The sequence below is a fragment of the Schizosaccharomyces pombe genome (assembly GCF_000002945.2).
Source record: "Schizosaccharomyces pombe strain 972h- genome assembly, chromosome: I".
Lineage (NCBI taxonomy): Eukaryota > Fungi > Ascomycota > Schizosaccharomycetes > Schizosaccharomycetales > Schizosaccharomycetaceae > Schizosaccharomyces > Schizosaccharomyces pombe.
Window position 1 is genome coordinate 281,382 of NC_003424.3, and position 20,709 is coordinate 302,090.

Here is a 20,709-nt window from a genome sequence, read left to right on the forward strand (position 1 = left end):
GAAATTTTTATTGTAGATACTAGTTTATGATTTTTGGAAGACTACAAGTAGTAAAATTAAAACTTACCTAACTATTTTAAAACTACATTTTCGTAGTCCATTTAGAAATTATGTATACCTTAATTAGCTACTACATAGTAAGATTGCTCAGTATTGATTTTGTTTACCAAGCTTTTCATCGTTCATTCTTTTTTTTAGCCGATTTCATGCATCATCTTCGAGAGTATCTAAATTAAATGTTTAAATCCACCCACAAATTATTTTTATTTGTAAGATATTAATCAATTGGACATTTGCAATAAAATTATCTATTTATGTGCTGATTTTACATTCGTTAAAACATATAATGTAGTTCATGGTCGTGTTATTAATCACTTTAGACAGTTTAGCGAGTTGGCGTCTTTATGAAATCCGCGTCGCCAGATATTAAGCCGTTCTTGGCATCATAATAATGGCTAAACTTTTTTATTAATTACTTTTATTGAAATTTTTTGAATTCAAATGCCAAGGTTCTTTAAAATTTAGAGATTAAGTAGTACATAAAGAAACGCGAACTCTCGATTCATCATGTGGTCAAAGTTATCGATTTCTTCAAAAATTAATCGTATTCGCGACCCTGAAAGCGATAATACGATTGAAGATACTCACGTTGCTCGTGTAATGAGAAAATACTATATGGACAAAATTGGGACATTACCTGAATGGCTTCGTCCTCCTGGATGGCAGCCTCCAGTTAACACAGGACCTACTTCCCCAGTTAGCATAAATGCAAGTAATGCGGCTCCTTCAAATTTAAAAGCTTCATATATTCCGGCCAATCCTAGGAGGCTATCGTCCTCCACTTCCTCTGCTTCGTCTCCCCCTTTACGACGATTACCTTCTGTTCAACATAGTACCTTTGACGATTTGTTTGAAGGTGTCGGAAGTCTTCAAAAATCACCTTCCACCACGAAACCTCTTTCCTCTACACCTTCCGGCTCATTGCTACGGTCAAAATTTGATCACACTAGAAAGAAGTTTTAGTTGACACAACGATACCTTTACTTTACTCTCATTGGTATCTGTTAATGGCGTATTAATGATCAAAACGACTTTTTGTTTCTTTGAAAATGCTGTTACTACGTATGTGTTATTCTCAACCTCGTTTGTTAATAACTAAGCCCATCTTACCCAGAAGTTCGACATTTGTCAGTACAGAGGCATAATTACTTATTTTACAACTTTGAGTTAGCTCACCTTTTCTGGTTTTTCCTTTAGTAATTATTTTTGGAATGACCTGACAATAAGGTGCACTATCCTAAGCAACTCGCCTTTAGTTTGAGAACTATCATTTAGTCTAATTAAATAACCATCACATGTTCTTTATGTTTCTAACCGGATTGTAGCTTTAAAAATTAAACTGTTCAAAAAGCGCTTGGTAGAATTAAAGCTAGTAGCTGAAATCAATTCAACATTATAAAAACTTATCGTTACATACAGCGCATCGTATAGGTTTCTTTAATTTCTAACTCGAACACTTAGGGACGAATTGTGAAAATTCGTTATTGTAATTTAATATGGTATGTAAATAAAAGCACCAATGGATTCGTTCTTGTGATTCTCGTTTATTTGCAAATTTCTGGTTATATTTAGCTCAACGTGACAACAAAATATGTTACGAATGCTTTGTAAGTAAAAATGATCTTCACGAATGTATTTTCTCATTGAACAACGTTTTAAGCAACCAGAAACCGCATCCAAATGCAGACTAGACTTACAAGACGAGAATTTCGATTATCCTAAAAATAAAATTTAATACGCTATAACGCAATTTAACCATTATAATATTAGATATATCGAAGTTTCATTTCCTTTCAACTTACTTGTTCGCAAGTATACGTATTATCTTAGATCATTTAAGCCATCCCAACCCTTACTCGCTAAGTGTTCCACTTTATCCAAATTTGAAGGTCAACAAGTTCTGAACATCAACTTTTAGCAAATTTAAAAAAAAGGTTTAATTGAGCTAAAACTTTTCATCACAGTTTCCTTGTTAATACTTGAAAACAAGATCCTGAAAGCAATTACAATGCTGCATTCGTTTATGAAGTAGAGATGCGAAATTCGTCAAAGGGACAGGACCCTAATTTTTCTTATGACTCTATTCTGTCTACTCCAACTCCATCAGCCAGAAGAACTATTGGGCCAAGGGCTCCTAAGTCCAAAACAACGTACCATAAACCTCCATCATCCATAGAATCAGTATCGACGTTAATCCAGCCTAATAAGTCCCAATCAGTTACTTCTCCGTATGTAAAGCAATTTACCTTTTCATCGAAAGAGTACAATTCTCATAATAAACATGCTTTGCAAAATTCCCAGCTTCCTTTACCTAAAACACCCGAGAAATCTACTGTCCATCGACCCAAAGCGAATAAAGTTGAAGTCACTGATCTACCATCTTCGTCTTCCGTTGAACATTTGCACACTTCTAAACATCTCAAGGGTCCTAGGTTGCCCAAAAACATTATTAAAAGTTCTGAGGATGTCCAAATTGCTCCAGTGACACCCCCTGTACATTCTCGCTCTTTTGATCCTTTGCCGAAACCTCCTGTTCCCTCAGTTCCAGTATCTAAGACAAAAAGGCGAACTAAGCATAAACTTGCTCCTGTTGTTGAAGTCCCTGAGATTACCAACGAGGTTTCCCCAAAATTCACTTCTACTAATGATGAACAAGTTTATCGACTACGTTCAATTCGAGCTGGGAGCCCTAATTCGGTATGCTCGTTTCAGTTTGAAATTCCGAGTACTCGACCACCTTCATTGGATCAGCTAATACATCTATTCAACGATTTTTTAAGACACCCTGTATTTGATTTTGACGAAAACGCCATTGAAATGCTTCAAAGTTGTACTCCAGATGAAAAGTGGTGTTTTATTCGTTCTAACTTCGCCGGGTTTGATGATCCTTCTTTCCAAATTCCAGAATTAGCTGCCGTCCATAGACCTGTTTCCTGGTTCGTAATCCAACTATGGAATAAAACAATTAGTAATTTACAACTTATCACACTTTCTTCTTTATTATCAACTCAATCCGATCGATGGATATCTCTTTTTCTTGAACTGCAGGGACTTCGAGCTTTGCATAATCTACTTACATATTTTAATTCGTCTGCCGTAGTGCAGCCTCAGCAAGCTGAAGTTCCTCGTTGCATGCTTACTCTTTTGAAGAAAAAACCTACTCTGGTTACTTCCAATTCTTATATATTTCAAGCAATAACAGTGACCCTTATATCCCCAAATTTGCTTCCGAGGAAAGTAGCCGCAGATTTATTGACATGGGTTCTGTCTTTAAAGGAACCTCTTGTGGTCTCCATATTGGAAACTGGATTTAAAGAAATAAATGCCGAATATGAAAAGGAGGTTCCGCTATTCTTTGGATGGATAAAATCTTTCAAAGACATAATCTTGGAAAAAGAATTAGCACGAACCCCTCCATCTTCTCCTGCTCGAAATTCTGCTTCCAGCTCACCTTCAAACATAGCGTTTCTTGAGTATTGTACTTCCACTATGGAATTTATCAATCAGCTAATTGTTGCTTGCGAAGAATTGGAGCAAGGATTTGACCTTGATATATTGGATTCCCTTCGTGAATCAGGTATACACGAAGTTATACAACTTCTACGTAACTTTCCTGACCAACAACTTGAGAAACAACTAAACATATATGAATCAGAAGAAGAGAGGAGGACTATAAGTCAGACCACGCATGAAGATGTCGATTCCTTTATGTCAAATGAATCCTCAATTTTAAGTAGCTTCAATGAATTTGCATCAAATGAAGTTGGCCGTTTACTTGAATCAACTATTCAAAACATACTACTTGCCAAAGGTACTGAAAAGCAAAAGGTGAAACTTATCAAGGTTTTTAACTCTTTACTTCAAAGAATACTGCTCAATTCAAAAGTATCCAATGAAAGTTTTGAAGATAGTTTACAGGCATCTTTAAATATGCTAACCGAAAGATTCTATTCGGATGACACAGCCAGAAATGCTTTGAAGGAAGCAAAGGCGTCACGTGCAATGGCTGAGAAAATGGTTATTGAAAGAGATGCAATGGCTGCGCAAGTAAATCTGGGTGCCGAAGACTTAATTGCGAAGTTAAACAAAGAAGTAGAGGATCAGAAAGACGTTATTCTTTCTCAGAAAAGAACGAATGAGACTCTAAAAACAGAAATTGATGCTCTCCAAAAGTCTCATGTTACTCAAATCCAAAGGAGCGAAGTGGAATTACGAGAATTGTATCTTCTTATCAATTCGGATTCTTTTCAGGGCTCAACTAATTCCAAGGAAAGGATTATAGAATATTTGTTGGATAAGCTTGACTTGAGGAAAAAGGAAATTGCTGCAGAGTCAACACTTTGGTCAAACGATGGAATTGATGACAAACTTCGGGATCTAAGGGAGCAAATGTCTCGACAGTCCAGCCAGCCCTCAACTGTGTCAACTATTTTACAAATTCCTGATAAAAAATTTCATCGTCCATTCCCTCGTCATTTACATCGATATGTTGGTCGTTCAGCTTCTGAATCGTTAACCAGTGAAAAGGATGAGTCCATCAAAAGTATGAAAGGAATTGATGACTTTGCGAACTTGGAGATTCCGGGAAAGGGTATTGAGTCAAACGTCGTAATAAAGGATATTTCAAATCAAACGCATGAGATTAATAGCGTTGAGAACAAAGCAGAAACAGTTAGCAACAATAGTAAAATTACGAACTTTGATATTCCTAATGATGCAACTTCTTTACCAACGATAATTACACATCCAACTCCACCACCACCTCCTCCTCTTCCTGTTAAAACTAGTTTAAATACCTTTTCCCATCCTGATTCTGTGAACATCGTTGCTAATGATACATCGGTTGCTGGGGTTATGCCTGCTTTTCCACCACCACCACCACCTCCTCCTCCCTTAGTAAGTGCAGCTGGAGGTAAATTCGTATCCCCAGCTGTTTCAAATAATATATCAAAAGATGATTTGCATAAGACTACTGGTTTGACTCGTCGACCAACTCGTCGTTTGAAGCAAATGCATTGGGAGAAGTTGAATTCTGGGCTGGAATTTACATTTTGGACGGGACCTTCTGACGAGGCCAACAAAATTTTGGAAACCTTGCATACATCAGGGGTCTTAGATGAATTAGATGAAAGTTTTGCGATGAAGGAAGCAAAAACATTGGTCAAAAAAACATGTGCTAGAACTGATTACATGAGTAGTGAACTTCAGAAGCTTTTTGGTATTCACTTTCACAAGCTGTCTCACAAAAATCCGAATGAGATCATTCGCATGATTTTACATTGTGATGATAGCATGAACGAGTGTGTTGAATTTTTATCAAGTGACAAAGTACTAAATCAACCTAAATTAAAAGCAGATTTGGAGCCTTATCGTATTGACTGGGCAAATGGTGGTGATCTAGTTAATAGCGAAAAGGATGCTTCAGAGCTTAGTCGTTGGGACTATCTTTATGTGAGACTTATAGTTGATCTTGGGGGTTATTGGAACCAAAGAATGAATGCACTAAAAGTTAAAAACATAATCGAAACCAATTATGAGAACCTTGTTCGTCAAACAAAACTTATAGGGCGGGCTGCTCTTGAGCTTCGGGACAGCAAAGTTTTTAAAGGTTTGCTATATTTAATTCTATATTTAGGAAACTATATGAACGATTATGTGCGCCAAGCTAAAGGATTTGCCATTGGTTCACTTCAAAGACTTCCATTGATAAAAAATGCCAATAACACTAAAAGTTTACTTCATATACTTGATATAACTATTAGGAAGCATTTTCCTCAGTTTGACAACTTTTCCCCTGAACTATCAACCGTCACTGAAGCAGCCAAACTGAATATTGAAGCGATTGAACAAGAGTGCTCCGAGTTAATTCGTGGTTGTCAGAATTTACAAATAGACTGTGATTCTGGGGCTCTTTCCGACCCTACGGTATTTCATCCTGATGATAAAATCCTTTCAGTTATATTACCCTGGTTAATGGAAGGCACCAAAAAAATGGATTTTTTGAAAGAGCATTTACGTACAATGAATACTACCCTGAACAATGCTATGAGATATTTTGGTGAACAGCCTAATGACCCTAATTCCAAGAACCTGTTCTTTAAACGTGTTGATTCTTTCATAATTGACTACTCTAAGGCTAGATCTGACAACTTGAAATCGGAAGAAGAAGAAGCTTCACAGCATAGACGTTTGAATCTTGTCAACAATCATAAAGAACACGTGCTTGAACGTGCAATGTCTGAAAATAACAAAATGGATAATGAAGCAATGGATGGTTTCCTTGATAAATTGAGAAACGTCAAATTAGAAAGTCACCATAAACCACGAAATAGATCCGCCATTACTATGGGTAAAGAACATTTAATAGAAGCTCCTAACACTTCTACTAAATCTAGTCCTGCAAAAAACGAATTATTTGTTCCTAAGAGATCTTCGGTAAAAAGTGACTTGGCAAAAGTTAGGCCAAGGTATCCTAAGGGTAGTGAATCAACCGATGGATTATCTGACGCATTAAATATTACTCCAACGAAAAAAGGAGAAGTATCTAGCAAAGCTAAAAAGGGATACAACTACGAAAAGCGTCGTTCGGGCCGTCAGGTATCTGATAGCTATGTCCTTAACAAAAATTCGAAGAATAAAAGTAATAAGGGTCGCTCCGCTTCTTACACTTTTTCTGATCCAAGCAGTTTGGAAGATTCTAATAGGCAAAAACCCTTTAATGGTGAGAAATTTCGAAGGTTTAGTTCAAAATCAAGAAGAGGTTCACAAAACCGGGATTCTAAGAAGACGGGTAAAGCTCGAAAGGATAAAGGTATAAACAATAACCAGACAAGCCCTCAGAATAAACCGTCTAAAGAATCTCTAAAATCTGATACTATTTCAAACGAGAAGAAAGTATTTCCTCAAAAGGCTTCTAAAGTTAATTTGCTTACGCCGACAATTTCAAATGGTACTAGGGCAAGTAAACATGCTAACGAAAAGGAGAATACTTTTCCTCGTGGTGTCGAAAATAATCTGGTTGCTCCCATGATTCCTAATAACACCGAACTTAATGAAGATACCAGCGCTGTCTCTCGGAACTTAGAAAATGCCACCAATGACTTGAAGGAAACTTTTCCGACTACAACTACGATTTCAACAGCCAGAGCTAAACCTGGTAACAATGATATTAACACTATTTTACGAAGAAACAATAGCCGTGGCCGTCGACGCATGTTGCAGCAAATGAGTCCTTTGAAAAGCAATAAATTTTCGGGAACTAATGATTTGAATTTTCAACAAGCTACTAAACCAGACGGCAGCAATAAGTCCTCATATATGGAACGTCTGGAAAAATTGAAACAAAACTCTGAACGACATCTTCAATCAGTAGGAGGTAAGAAGGTTTATTCTTCTGAAGAAACGCCCGTCAACAAAATATTAGTATCGCCTTCCGTTTCTATTTTGGATCATAACCGAATCTTAAGTCAAAGTACTCCTATCAAATCACCACAACGAGCACAAGAAATGCTTGCAGGTTTATTATCTGGAAAATTGGCGCCTAAGGAGAATGAGAAATAGGTTAATGATGCAATCTTTCTACCATTGCATAATTTTTTTTTCTAATTTTGGAAGTTAGTTTAGTTGGAAGATTGCCCTTTTTTTGAAGTGTGTATCATGTTCATCATTTTTAATAGAAAGAGCTGGCTCGTTTGACATTTTGTCATATTTCTTTAAAAATCTTCTTATGAGTATGTAAATATAATGATTTAAATCCCTATTCTATTTATCATAATGTCTGTTGCGCAAATTGATGTAGAACTCTGTAAAATTTTTCAATCTGAAGTAAAATAGGACTAATGTTAAGATGAAAATCGTTTAGAAATCATTCGATGTGTGCTAATGTTTCTTCGTTTCTTTTATAAAGTGACGAATCATTGGCGAAGACTCACTATTTAAATATTGCTCAATTATATTTTCGGTGTAATTAACTTGTTACATTTTCTAAGGCAAATACATTGTGCTGTTGCAGAACTGTCTTTTCGAGAAACATACTCTGATTGATGTATCGTTGGTAGAATGGTAGAACACGAGCATGCATTAAGTCAAACATTCTACAAAATGAAATTTCAATTATTTTTATACACATGTTGTTTTTCGAGAAGTCTAAAATTAGTCTACGCTCGAGTAGTAGCATGTATAATTCAGTAAATAGCATAACTATTAACTATTGAGATTGTTTATGTGCTTAATCTTTTTTTATAATTTAACTAGTGCTCATTGAAATAGATTGACGACGAGCTTTTTAAACGCTTTAACTACCAACTTGCGCTGACCACTCACTATTGGTTTTAAGTTCAACGGATTTAGAAGATTAGCGCGCACATCTTGACCACCGAACTACCCAACACCAACGTTGTGAAAATTTTAAATTCGTAATCTTTCTTTGAAAATTGGAATTATTGGTATATAATTAAATTTCAGAGTCTACATTACTTGGTTTAAATTTAAACCGAGTTTTAGAAATAACAATGAGCAATTCTCGAAACATTGTAATTGTCGGTGGTATGTGACTTTAAAAATAGCTGGACTCATGATCTCTTTTATCTTAACTCATATATTGTTGATGTTGTTGATATTGACAAGAAGTTCATCAGCTTTATGACGGTGAAACTTCTTTCCTGCCATGCTCAGATGAGCTTTGCTTTGATTGCTATTTTACTTTACTGCCGCAATTTTCATAACTTACTAACAAATATTTTTCAGGTGGAATCACCGGTGTGAGCTGTTTATATTTTTTGGCTCATCACCCCAGTTTTAATCGTGATCGTGACACTATAACACTTTTTGAAAGTGCTGGTATTGCATCTGCCGCTTCTGGAAAAGCATCTGGTTTCCTTTCCTTAGAATGGCATGGCCCTTCGACGAGTTCTTTAGCTGCTCTTTCGTACAACCTACACAAAGAATTATCGGATCAATATGATGGAGTCAATAAATGGGGTTATCGAGCGTTAGATACTTGGTCCATTAAAGCTGACGAAAATTGCCAACAACCTGATAAATTGCCTGAGGGAATTGAATGGATTGCTCCCTCTATTGTTGAGAATGTTACTCGTTTAGGAAACAAGAAAAATTCTGGTCAAGTTCATCCTTATAAATTTTGTCATGCTATTTACGAAGAGGCCAGTAAGGTTGCAAACGTTACCTTGGTAAAAGGTCATGTATTAAGTGTTGATGAAAATGAAGTTGAATATCGGCTTATTGGTGATGACTACGCCCCGGATGAAGAGGAGGAAATTACTTCGGCTGAAGAACTGCATACCATTCATTCAATGGAGGCAACTCACATAATTGTCGCTGCCGGTCCTTGGACTCCCCAATTAATACCCAACTTGCGAATAAGTGGAGCACGAATTCATAGCATAACTATCGATCTTCCTATCAAGCTAAACGGCAATGCTGTATTTTCTGAAATTACCTATAAAGATGGGACAATTGCTGCTCCGGAGTTTTATGCACGTGAAGATGAGCTGTATGTATGTGGTGAATTCGATGACGAGCCTTTGCCTGAATTGTCGTCAGATACGAAGGTGGATCAAGATAAATGCGCTTTGATTAAACAATGTGCCAACCATTTCCACCAAATAATTCGTGATTCTCCTGTTAAAGTTCGTCAAGCGTGTTATTTGCCCATTTCTAATGCAACGGGTGCTCCTGTCATTGGAAAAATTGGTTCATCTATTTATGTTGCGGCAGCTCACGGCTGTTGGGGTATAACTTTGGGACCTGGTACAGGAAAAGTGTTATCTGAACTCATTTTGGATGGTGCTGTTACTAGCGCAAACATTGATCTTTTAGATCCGGAAGGTTCTTTGGAATAAAATCACCTTAATTATGGCCATATTTGTCTTCATATCCCTTCTTGTTTCTTATTTTTTTACGCTTAGCCTTTTATCCTTTATTTTCACTCTTTTATTCATCACATTCTCATTTATGAGAAAAGTCTAGGCATATTTTGGGAAACATATTTTCGAATCATGGTATTGATAAGATCATGATTATGAACGACTACTTTACTACCATCAACTCATAACAATTCTTGTTTGCTATCATCTTATTTTTGTCTTGACATCATAGTCAGCTTGAAAATTATTTGTTTTTCTATCTCCCTTTTTGAGCATTTTGCGTACCGATTTTGTTTATTTTTCCGTTGAACTTTTTGTTCTGCTTAAGTTAGAAGTAGAATCACTGAATACCGTCATTTTTAATGTGCCTCTTGATCACGGTGTTGAGTTTCATCCTGTTGGGTGCATTTTACGGCATAGGCACTTAGTGTATATATTTTGTAAATCCCTTTTTATTTAGTGTAATTTATTTTTCTACATAATTCGATACTTTCTTTAGTTATTTTCCACTTCGTATGTGCTTAACAAATAGGATTTGAATCCGATAATATACAAGCAGATTGTAAAAGATCACTTTAAAAAACCAACATAGATAATGTTTTAAAGCAAAATATGTGTTTATACTAACAGTTGGAATCATTTGCCTTCATTTTCAAAACTCATAGTCAGAGTAACAGTGCATTGCTTAAAAACATAACCGGCACGGTAAAGAATTATTATTATGTTGATTTATTCTAAATTCTGGCCCAAACTAACATAATCTAGTGATATGCAAATAACACAAGTATCCCTTCCACAGTGGTAATATGGAATGAGCTTGACATTTAGTACATAAGGTATATAATTGTGTAGGCTGTGTACTCATTTTATAAGGGACAGAAAAACAGAATGAAACTTGACAGACATGTAACTAAAGTTATAAAACTTTAAAGATTTAAAGCTCATCGGCCATTTCGTCTTCCACTGCGACCTGATCCTCAAGATCGGGTGCTGGAACAGATTCTTTCTCCTTCTTGATGGGTTCGAAAGAGGCATGTTTATCTATAAAGGCACTCAAGTCCTCTAACGTACGGTCACCTTCATAACGTACAGGGTTTACTTTGTCATTAGCTTTAAAGAACATAATAGTAGGGAAGCCAGAAATAGAGACCGATATATCATTTTCAGTTGCATCGATTTTGGCTACAACAACATTAGAGTCATCAGAATACTCCTCAGCTAATTTTTCGTAAGTTGGAGCGAGATTCTTGCAGTGACCACACCAAGGAGCATAAAACTCAACAAGAACATCCTTAGTTTCATCCATAACAATATCATCAAAATTATCAGCTACTAACACCACTAAATCTTCTTGAGATTCAGGAATGGGTTGACTTTTAATCTTTGGCTGTAGCTTTCCATCAACAAAATCACCAACAAATTTAGTCATGGCTTTTGCCGTCAATTCAGTAGTAGGGAAAGGATATTTGAGCATGCTTTTAAGGTTTGCAATTACAAACGCAGGCCAGTCACTTTCAACATTCATTTGCTTAGCTACTGCTCCATAACGTACAGCATCTAAGAAAGCGAAACGAAGGGTATCCTGATACTTTTTAGCTAGGGGTTGAAAAACGTCATATAGTTCATCACGAGATTCAGTGGAGTTATAAAATATAATTCCCAAAGGCAAACCACTTTGCTGATATTTACCAAAGGTCATCTGATTTAGCTCATCAAGCAAGGGAATACTAGATACACCAATAAAGTCTGCAATACTAGCTGGATCCCAATCACCAGTGTAAACAAGCTTATCGGAATCTTGAGCAGCGTCTTTAGTAAAAGCTACAATTCCTGGGAAATTGGAACCCAAAGACTTAGCAAGCTCCTTATCGTCAGAAGCAGCAAAGACAAAGTCATCCTTCATTACTTCGGCAACCTCGGTATAGGTGTCATTCAATTTTTGATCTTTGAAAAATGCTACTACAGCCAAATCATCGGCCTTTTCAACAAAATTTTCAAGGGTGTCTTTAGATATGGGCTTAACAGTGGGAAGGAGTTGTTTCCTCATATATTTAACCAAAGCATCATGTTTTCTAGGTCCAGAATATTGAGAAATTTGTTTTCCGTTTTTGAATACATTTAGTGTGGGATATCCACGAATACTGTATTCAGAACACAAATCGCCTTCTTCAGTACAATCTACTTCAACCAAAGAGATACCGTCCTTCTCCAACTCATCAGCAGCTGACTCATACTCAGGAGCCAATGCCTTACAATGACCACACCAAGGAGCATAGAACTTTACCATTAAAACCTTGTCTGCAGTGATTAACTCATTCAAACCTTCTTTATTTACTTTGGGAACTTCAGCAGAGGCACAAAAGAATCCTCCAGAGAAAGCCAAAAAGGCTGCTAACAAATTACTAATCTTCATTTTTTAATAATCACACCAGTAAATGTTTATTCTACCAACTGTAAAATGGAAGTAGTTGGTTGTTGACAGGTGACATATTATGCTACCAAGCCTAGTTAAATGGGACTATAAGAGATCCGTCCAGCGTGTTAAGAGGATAAATAGTGCATAATACACTGCTGTCTTACATTACGTTATTATTAGTGTGTAAACTAGTTCCAGTCGTCATGCTGCGCAAATTCGATTAATAATTAAGGTCAAAAAATGTTAGCATATATTCTGCTTACCACAGCAATTTGTGGTATTGCTTAAAGCTCAATATTCAAAAAAAGATAAAAAATTTACAATTATATTAATACATGAATAGAGTACTTTGTTAGAAAATCCATCAGTTTCATTATCTGATTGAATTTTTTTTATAACACATGTACAATTAAAAATATTTCTTACTTTATAAAGATAGCCAAAAATAAAATATAACGTTAATTAATATTCAATTTTATGAATTGATAAAACATTATTCACTTTCTGCATGGATTTGCATATAAACAAGTAAACAATCAAAATGAAATTATAAAAAATTTACTTATACATGAGAAGACTTAGTTAAAATCAATGTTGTATCCATTTTTGATCCTATGCTTTCTGGCAAAAATTCCTTCCAAACTACTTAATTATATCTGCTTAGAGAAATCTTAAGAAACGATAAAAAATTATAATTTTGAAAATTGACTTTACTTTTGTTGGAAACTATAAAAATTCGATCATAAACTTTTTGTATTCTTCTTTGGCTTAATCAAACATATGAATACAAATTGTATTTTACTTTATTTTATTTTTTTTATAAATTCAATACATTCATTTTAATAATTTGCGTTCTATGAGCACTGAAATTTAAGCCGTTAAATGCAAAAATATTATTATAACATAAAAAAATCGAGCTTAAATATAAATAATATACATACACAAAGAGTAATGTTCAAAGCTATCAACATAAAAAGATAAAGAGATGATTAGGATAAATTGCAGCTCATGATACATCAAGGAAGTTAAAACAAAAAATTCCAGACTGAAAAGCATATAAGATTAGTTCGTTTAAATATTGTCCTAACAAGGATTACACATAATGTATAACCAAAAGTAAAATGCTATTTTATATGACCATCCGAATATTCCCAATAAGTCTATAGAAATAATGTGAAATCAAATGTCTTATCAGAAGGCAAAGCAGAAGACTCTCTTTGCGTAGTTGGAACTTGATGTATGGTATATAATGTATCAATATACTGTTGTCTGAGGAGCCATGGATGAACATATGCAAAATTCTCAAAAATCATTTGATATAAGCCTATATCAGCAAGATATGAATGAAGTAGTGGTGCAATAGAATTGGTGGAAATGATTTGGTCGAGTTTCCAAAAACTTTGATGGGAAATATCCGTACCAGTAGTAATGATTTCAAGTTTAACATGAAACAGAGTGTCAAACATTTTTAGAGCATCCAAATGAGAATCCAATGAAATTTTGATAATAACAGGAACATCGACAGAGTCCCAGTTCAATGAATCCGGCCCCACTAAATCATCTGAACCAATGATTATGAGGCTACTATACAAAGAAGATTCTAAAGCTTCAGCAGGATCGGAGACATAGCGGAAAATCATTTCTATAGTTTTGCTTTGCCAAACATAAATTGTTTCTCCATTATCAAGTTTTTTTTCATGACCAAAGCTTTCCAGCAAACGATAAAAAAGTTGCCAACCCACAGTAGTATTTATATCACTAACATCTCCTGCTTGAAGCGCAACGGCTATATTAATGACAGGCTTTGTGTGAGTTGCATCCAAGCTTTGTATTAATTCTTCGGTTCTAGCATCTGGCTTTATTAAGATTGGTTCCTCATCAGGACTGTCCAACGGTGAAAGAACAGTTTCCATGAAAACGTGACTTGCAGCAATTTCTTGAAGATATTTTTGTTTTAATTCACTACTAACCATGCTTTGCTCCATCATCAAACTTTTTTCAAAAGCTCCACGATCACGCATGTTTCGCCAAAAGCGATAAATAGTAGTACCTGACATCCTTCGAAGGATCATTTGATAATCCCCAGTTTCATATTCAGCATTAATCGTTATCACACAACCACGATAAAGCCAAGATTTAGAACTACTGTTAAAATGAAATCTTGAATCACTAGGATAACTTTCAATTCTTTCATCAGAATATGTGTAACGTAATAACAACTCATAAAATACCCTTTCGTAACCTTCAAAGTGCGATCCATTTTTTAAATTTAAGAATTCCTTTAACAAAAATGATGCAAGTTGTGCTCTTTCAGTAGTTTCACACCCTAAGAAAAGGTTTGAAATTATGGAATAAGAAAAGGAAACTAAATATAAACAAAAAACTTTAGTATTTGGATTAACCAACTTTTTGTGACCATCAAGTTCTTCTTTTTTTGTCCGGATAACCTTTAAGCAAAAAAGACAGATGCTCTGAATAGTTTCTTTTTCTAAGCCTTCATTCAATTCCCAGTTGTCGCTCACCACGTGAAGAAGTCGAAGAAAATTGACCAAACTACGTTCCGATAAATTAGAAGACATTGTAATAGAAAAAAATTTAGGTAGATGCATAATTGAAAATGACTGCATGGCACAGCAATTAGTTATTAGAGTATCGATACATGACTCCATTGTTTTATCTCCCTTTTCAGCGAAACGATTGAGTAATTGGAAGAATTGTTCATGAGCAGTTGGAGGTAGAACATCTTTATAAACCATCAAAACAGAAAGAATTTTTGATAGACTGACGAGCAAATCCTCAATTCGAAAGAAATCCGAAAAATTTATATTTAATGATTGTTTACCATTAATGATGTCTCTTAAAGAGTTCAAAAGGAGCTGTAAAGCTTCAACAGTTTTTGTAAACATCTTTGTGTTTCGAAGCTGATTAGTAAAATTAATCAATATGTATTGAACAACTTTCCAATCTGTTTCATGGGTAACAATATACATAACATTTTTTACCCATTCATTAATCGGCAAACTCATTAAATCCTTTGACAAAGTAGCTGAGGTATTCACCTTCAGGGGAAACTTTTGAAAAACTGGAGAAAACGACAAATCTCTGTCCTTTACTTTATTGTCCCGACAGCGTTGAGCTTCTTCAGATATAAAAGGGTTATGCCATTGCGTACTATATACAGATATTAACTCTAACTGAGCGGGAGACAAGTTAACAAAACAATAGTCATTAGTGTTTATTCGTAGTTGTAATAATAACTTCAATACTGGAATTCGAAAAGTACGTCGAATTTTGAAATCACACGAAATTTCGACCAACCCATCGTAAAGCACTGATTTAAATTCGGGTAGCAAAACATAATAAAATGTTAAGCTTACTATTGCCTGAATAGATCTAAGTTGTAAATCCCCATTACTGCTGTTATGAGCATAAAAGCATAATGAGTCTTTCACCTCGTGAAATACATTCGATGGATATATCCAAGATAAATCACAAACTAAGGAAATAACTTCATCAATTATAACTTCGGAACTAGATTTATCCAAACTTTTCACTAAGGGACAAAGCATTCGAGCATACACTTCAGGGCGAAGTTCAACTGGACAAGCAAATAGAACTTTTCTAAAGAGACCAATTAAGTAGACATGGAAATCCAAAGAAAAACTAGTATCAAAATAAGATTTAAGTAGAATTGTTTGATCCTCAAGCCATCCTTCCGAATATGGCAACTGTGATCGTAAATCAAGAACAGTAAACAACTTTTGGCTAAGTGTAGGGGTTAAATATGAAAAATTAATTTTCAGGAACTCATGAAACTTCTCTAGAACAAAATGATTAGAGTCTGGTTTTAAAATTTCGTTAAATAAAAGAAGATGTTGTAATTGATACGATGCAATAGACTCAATTATATTAGGCTCAATGTGCTGCCAAGTTCCAGGTCGGTAATTGAGAGATTTAGGAAGTGATGAAGATATTTCAACAAGCAAATCTAAAAGGCTGATCCATTCATCTGCATAAAGCACTTCAACAAAAGAACGGCGCTCCAAAGCATTATATAAAGAACGAGTGGTTTCTAAAGCTATTCGACTAGATTTATTCTTTAAGGATCTTTGAAGGAATCCAAGCAGCATTCCTCTAGTGCAATACACTGATCTAGGGATATCGGTAAAGAGAGCACTCACGATTTGAATACCACCCATAATCGCTATATAAGAACCTTCATCTGTCTCTTCCATTATCCGTTTTAGGGAATTAAGTGCTTCGTACTTGGTCGCTGTCTTCAACAGTTTCTCAACAATCTGCTGAGCTGATTGTGAGCTTGCGACTAAGCCAAATTTTGCTCGACATACTACTTCAACAATAGAATACAAAACAGCGGAAGATATGCGACCATAGGATATAATACAATTTAATAACGAAAAAACTAATGCAATGTCTTCTTCATCGGTGGTGCTTTTTGAGACCCACACACAATTCGCTAGCATAGAAGAAACCTCCATTTCATCAAATAAATTAAAGCCCACCCTGAACATATTCGTAAGCAAGAGAATTATCTGACGAAAACAACGGGTGTAATTTCTCAATTCAGCACTTCCTTTGAAGGATTTTCTCGACTGAGCTCGCATATCATCAATAATCGTAAATAAATCAGTCAACCATTCAGACAAAACTTTAAGTATGTCATTTGAAAAAGACTCAGTTCTTTCGCCTTGGGATGTAATAACAATCAAGGCGTCTACAGTAGCAGGATAGTATTCAGAATTCGGAACCTTTGACAGCTCGTTGAATAATAGTGCACGGTCATCGGAAGACATTTCTTTATGCTTTTCAGCTGCATGAGTCCATAAGGAAATAGTGGCTGCCAGTATGTTTCCGTGAACTTTATTTTCAATAATGTCTTTAGTGGAATCAACAAGTTTTTGTAGGATTACATTTTTACAAAACTGCTCATTGTTGATGAGCCTTTTTATGCGTTTGTAGCGTTTATCCAATGACTGTTGATTCGATATTTGGGTGAGAATCGTGTCTATATCCAAAGCCTTCATAGCTTAGATATAAATCGATGCAGCAAACAACGACAATTTTTCTTTAACCCAAACGTAATATAGGTCCTGGGTTGGCACCGATTTAAGTATTAAGATTTTAAATATATTTAAAAAGTGCTAAATTAAAGATTTAATGAAGTAAACCCAAATTATAGACTGCTTAAGCCGTGGAGGATTATTATAAACTCCTGAAAAGATAGCCTTAAGAAACGTGCAGATATCGAACTGTAACGGATTGTAAAAGCACACCTCAATATAGCATCGATTAGGATTTATTCAATTTCTATGTTTTAGTCAATAAAATCGAAACAATGAGTCTTCTTCGCGTTGAAGAAGTCAGAAGATGGTTAATACATACATAATTTTAGCGAGTATATGATAAATCTGTTGGTGAATTTCGGAGTCAAGGTGGAGATATGCAAATTACTAAATACAAGAATAACCATTTAAAAAATGTTTAATCAACCACATGTATTTCAAGAATCTACATTGAAAAGTATTAAGTATTATCTCAAGTTATGCAACATTTATCATAGAACTAAAATTAAAAATTAAGGAATTTTTTATTAATTGTTTATTTTTTAAATAAAAAGTGTCTCAGTTAATTTATGAGAGAAGCCATTCTCCAAAATTAGTGACATTAAAAAACTGAGTGATGATTTGTCTATTGTGACCGTAAGTAAAGGAAATAATATTGCAAAAAAAATATGATACAAATTAAGGAAATATACCAGTGTAGTAATAGAGTTTACAAAATTTAGTTTGTAAACTTTGTAACCAAAAATCAATGCGGTTAACTATTTCCGAGAGCAAATAGTTATATGTAAACAGGAACAAAAATTCAAGGAGATGCAGGGTCAATTGACCATATGCGAGCACGTAAATCACCACTTCCCGAAGCAAATTGCCTACCATCTGGGCTAAAGCATACGGAAATAACTGAATTCTTGTGTCCTTGACAAGTGAGATAAGATTGGCCTGTTTGCAAATCCCAGAATTGCATACTTCTATCCTTCGATCCGCTTAATCCCCAACGGCTGTCGGGTGAAACAGCTACTGAAAGAACAAAATCAGTATGTCCTGTATAGGTGGCTTTGCAAATACCTTCAGGCTTAATAGCTGAAAGGCCAACTGAACGAGTTGCTTGTAATTCCCAGACTTTGATAGTCTTATCAAGACTTCCACTAAGAAGAATGCTGCTGTCGGGCGAAAAGGCAATAGAATAAACACTCTCCTTATGACCTTCCAATCGTTCAACCAAAGTACCCGACACAGACCATACTCGAATTATCTGATCTAGACTACCAACTGCAATGAATTGATCATTTGGAGAGATGGCTATTGCCGTCACACCATTCTCAATTTCTAACTTTAAAATACATTGACCTGTCTCCACATCCCAGAGTCGTGCAGTTCGATCGCCACTACCAGAGACGATGAATCGCCCATTATGGCTAAAATCTAAGGAATAGATATCTTGTTCATGACCTGAAAATACGTAACGAACTTTTTGAGTTGAGAGATCCCAGAGTTTTATTTGACGATCTTCTGTTCCCGTGACTAAATACTTACCATCAGGGCTGAAAGCAATGGTTCTCACATACAAATCACGGGAAGGATCAGGTGATTCTTCATGCAAAGTAAAAAGTTTTTTGCCAGTCTGAACATCAAAGACATTAGCGGCCTGGTTACAGCCAGTTGCTAAATACTTGCCATTGTTACTAAACTTAACGCAGCAAACAACACTGGGATGCTCTAGTGTGTGCACGAGATTAATATTAAAAACCCTTTTGCATGCTGGGTTATAAGTGACGTACCAACTCTGAGAAGTTGTCTTTCTAGCAGCTTCTGTATCTGAAACTGGAGCAATCTGTTCTCTTCCCTGATATTCTCCATCAGGACCCGCTTGGGATATAGAACCAGCATTCGCAGAAGCAGTCATAGAAGGTTCAGCCGAAGGAGTTGCTTTGGTAGGAATACGCGGTGGCTGGACATTCACAGCAGGTTTTGAAGTAGCACTTGGATTATAATAATTGGAAACACCAGGCAATTGAGGATTTGGTTGTTGAGAAACCTGATTTGCTCCGTAATTAACAGGAGGGATATATAAAGGTGTAGTACTAGGTAAATTGGATGTAGATATCGCGGGATTTTGAGAAGCAATTCCCTGATTAAAATTTTGCCCGCTAGAAGCCTCTACTGAAGGAGGAATTGGAGGCATCAATACTTCAGCAACATTATTTTGAGGATAAGCTGATTGGTGAATTGGAGGGATTTGCTGAAAGGCAGGTAGATGGTTACTTGGAGGCTGAGAAGTAGATTTGGTTTGAGAGGGATGTTCCTGATCAATATGGGTAACTTGATTATTAGAAGCGGCAAGTTCAGATCTTTCTCCACGATTTCTATAACTTGCGGTATTCGCTTCGACACCTAATTCTTCAAGCTCTCGCTTCAACTTGTTGATATCTTTTTCGTACCTATAAATGTTAGTAAATTGGTGAAGACAGATGTTATAAAGGTTTTTTTTTTTTTACTTCAAGCATATAAATCTCGAGCGACACGTATGCTATTATAAAATAATGATGAATTTCACAGAAAAGAAGTAGATACTATATAATCCCTCGATACCTTTAACATATAAAAACTTACGTTTCTCTAATAGATTTTTGTTTTTCATACATATCATCCACGGTTTTTCGGAACGCTTCAATTTCTTGAATTTGAGATTGTATCACTGCAATAGAACAGAATGTTAGTTTCCAAAAAATAGCTAATTTAATTTATTTTATTCAAACACGTACTAGAAGATTCATAGTCGTTTCCGCGCGCCTTGGACGCGAAGCTATGATGAGCCAAAGCATTGTATTCAGCCTTCAACGCATCCAGCATTTCTTGAACTTTCGTGGCATCCTCCACTGACGCCATTTTTTTTTTCAGTCAGACTTATTGCAAAAACTGAATCCGATTGATATACGCCCTTTTACAACAATAGCAACACTTGAATTGTGGTACAAGAATAAACTTGTGTTCTTGAACGTTTGTAGCAGCACTTTTATCGAGCGGCTCCTTGTGCTGCGCTAATCTTTAAATAGAGAATGTGGTGCTACATATTTTTGGTTGAGCAAGTATCACAAAATTAGTATGGCGTGTGTGTTGGCAACTTGTCCCAATTATTTTGAAATTCATTTGAATTATAGAGAAAAGCAATTCGAAACCCTTTACTGTTTGATTTTTTGTAGCGTTTATATTATTTTTTTGAATATAGATTTTCTTGCTTTTCAGTTGATGTTTGTTATAAAAAAAT

The 20,709-nt window shown here is 35.5% G+C and overlaps 6 protein-coding genes, 9 long non-coding RNA genes and 1 other non-coding gene across 16 annotated transcripts; 10 read left to right on the top strand and 6 right to left on the bottom strand.

Moving 5' to 3' along the window:
* Nucleotides 1-39: 39 nt before the first annotated feature.
* SPOM_SPNCRNA.2112 lies at nt 40-4,917 on the bottom strand. The gene has a single exon (NR_191479.1). It is a non-coding gene; the product is annotated as a non-coding RNA (long non-coding RNA).
* mso1 (exocytic docking protein Mso1) lies at nt 440-1,364 on the top strand. Its single transcript, NM_001018268.3, has one exon. The coding sequence runs from the start codon at nt 568-570 to the stop codon at nt 1,021-1,023; it is 456 nt and encodes a 151-aa protein (NP_592868.1). The 5' UTR covers nt 440-567; the 3' UTR covers nt 1,024-1,364.
* cdc12 (cytokinetic formin Cdc12) lies at nt 1,963-7,819 on the top strand. Its single transcript, NM_001018269.3, has one exon. It carries the CDS (start codon nt 2,095-2,097, stop codon nt 7,618-7,620), a length of 5,526 nt encoding a protein of 1,841 aa, NP_592869.1. The 5' UTR covers nt 1,963-2,094; the 3' UTR covers nt 7,621-7,819.
* SPOM_SPNCRNA.2113 lies at nt 5,042-5,557 on the bottom strand. Its single transcript, NR_191480.1, has one exon. It is a non-coding gene; the product is annotated as a non-coding RNA (long non-coding RNA).
* On the bottom strand, nt 5,755-10,093 carry SPOM_SPNCRNA.2114. Its single transcript, NR_191481.1, has one exon. It is a non-coding gene; the product is annotated as a non-coding RNA (long non-coding RNA).
* On the top strand, nt 8,442-10,546 carry SPOM_SPAC1F5.03C (FAD-dependent oxidoreductase). The gene is made up of 2 exons (NM_001018270.3): nt 8,442-8,604; nt 8,806-10,546. Exons 1-2 carry the CDS (start codon nt 8,571-8,573, stop codon nt 9,918-9,920), a joined length of 1,149 nt encoding a protein of 382 aa, NP_592870.1. The 5' UTR covers nt 8,442-8,570; the 3' UTR covers nt 9,921-10,546.
* A 51-nt stretch (nt 10,547-10,597) lies between these two features.
* Nucleotides 10,598-12,424, bottom strand: pdi1 (protein disulfide isomerase). The gene has a single exon (NM_001018271.3). The coding sequence runs from the start codon at nt 12,355-12,357 to the stop codon at nt 10,879-10,881; it is 1,479 nt and encodes a 492-aa protein (NP_592871.1). The 5' UTR covers nt 12,358-12,424; the 3' UTR covers nt 10,598-10,878.
* Nucleotides 12,077-12,329, top strand: SPOM_SPNCRNA.2115. Its single transcript, NR_191482.1, has one exon. It is a non-coding gene; the product is annotated as a non-coding RNA (long non-coding RNA).
* Nucleotides 12,425-12,628: 204 nt separating the features above from the next.
* On the top strand, nt 12,629-12,847 carry SPOM_SPNCRNA.148. Its single transcript, NR_150366.1, has one exon. It is a non-coding gene; the product is annotated as a non-coding RNA (long non-coding RNA).
* Nucleotides 12,848-13,209: 362 nt separating this feature from the next.
* Nucleotides 13,210-17,754, bottom strand: SPOM_SPAC18B11.11 (GTPase-activating protein). Its single transcript, NM_001355973.2, has one exon. The coding sequence runs from the start codon at nt 17,403-17,405 to the stop codon at nt 13,521-13,523; it is 3,885 nt and encodes a 1,294-aa protein (NP_001342803.1). The 5' UTR covers nt 17,406-17,754; the 3' UTR covers nt 13,210-13,520.
* Nucleotides 14,221-14,529, top strand: SPOM_SPNCRNA.2116. The gene has a single exon (NR_191483.1). It is a non-coding gene; the product is annotated as a non-coding RNA (long non-coding RNA).
* On the top strand, nt 16,882-17,854 carry SPOM_SPNCRNA.2117. Its single transcript, NR_191484.1, has one exon. It is a non-coding gene; the product is annotated as a non-coding RNA (long non-coding RNA).
* A 42-nt stretch (nt 17,855-17,896) lies between these two features.
* On the bottom strand, nt 17,897-20,415 carry tup11 (transcriptional corepressor Tup11). The gene is made up of 3 exons (NM_001018273.3): nt 20,207-20,415; nt 20,055-20,139; nt 17,897-19,882 (listed from the first exon to the last, which is right to left on the bottom strand). The coding sequence occupies exons 1-3, from the start codon at nt 20,328-20,330 to the stop codon at nt 18,247-18,249; spliced, it is 1,845 nt and encodes a 614-aa protein (NP_592873.1). The 5' UTR covers nt 20,331-20,415; the 3' UTR covers nt 17,897-18,246.
* Nucleotides 18,083-18,229, top strand: prl27. The gene has a single exon (NR_150682.1). It is a non-coding gene; the product is annotated as a small non-coding RNA, poly(A)-bearing, not reproduced (non-coding RNA).
* On the top strand, nt 18,973-19,235 carry SPOM_SPNCRNA.2118. The gene has a single exon (NR_191485.1). It is a non-coding gene; the product is annotated as a non-coding RNA (long non-coding RNA).
* Nucleotides 19,324-20,030, top strand: SPOM_SPNCRNA.635. The gene has a single exon (NR_150998.1). It is a non-coding gene; the product is annotated as a non-coding RNA (long non-coding RNA).
* Nucleotides 20,416-20,709: the final 294 nt, after the last annotated feature.

What these genes read in the sequence shown, in the direction of transcription:
- tup11 (NM_001018273.3), bottom strand. Translation starts at nt 20,330, where the DNA reads ATGGCGTCAGTGGAGGATGCCACGAAAGTTCAAGAAATGCTGGATGCG. An exon ending in AAACGACTATGAATCTTCTA is followed by an intron (nt 20,140 to 20,206) that starts GTACGTGTTTGA and finishes GTTCTATTGCAG; the next exon opens with TGATACAATCTCAAATTCAA. An exon ending in CAAAAATCTATTAGAGAAAC is followed by an intron (nt 19,883 to 20,054) that starts GTAAGTTTTTAT and finishes TAACATTTATAG; the next exon opens with GTACGAAAAAGATATCAACA.
- pdi1 (NM_001018271.3), bottom strand. Translation starts at nt 12,357, where the DNA reads ATGAAGATTAGTAATTTGTTAGCAGCCTTTTTGGCTTTCTCTGGAGGA.
- SPOM_SPAC1F5.03C (NM_001018270.3), top strand. Translation starts at nt 8,571, where the DNA reads ATGAGCAATTCTCGAAACATTGTAATTGTCGGTG. An exon ending in AAACATTGTAATTGTCGGTG is followed by an intron (nt 8,605 to 8,805) that starts GTATGTGACTTT and finishes AATATTTTTCAG; the next exon opens with GTGGAATCACCGGTGTGAGC.
- mso1 (NM_001018268.3), top strand. Translation starts at nt 568, where the DNA reads ATGTGGTCAAAGTTATCGATTTCTTCAAAAATTAATCGTATTCGCGAC.
- SPOM_SPAC18B11.11 (NM_001355973.2), bottom strand. Translation starts at nt 17,405, where the DNA reads ATGAAGGCTTTGGATATAGACACGATTCTCACCCAAATATCGAATCAA.
- cdc12 (NM_001018269.3), top strand. Translation starts at nt 2,095, where the DNA reads ATGCGAAATTCGTCAAAGGGACAGGACCCTAATTTTTCTTATGACTCT.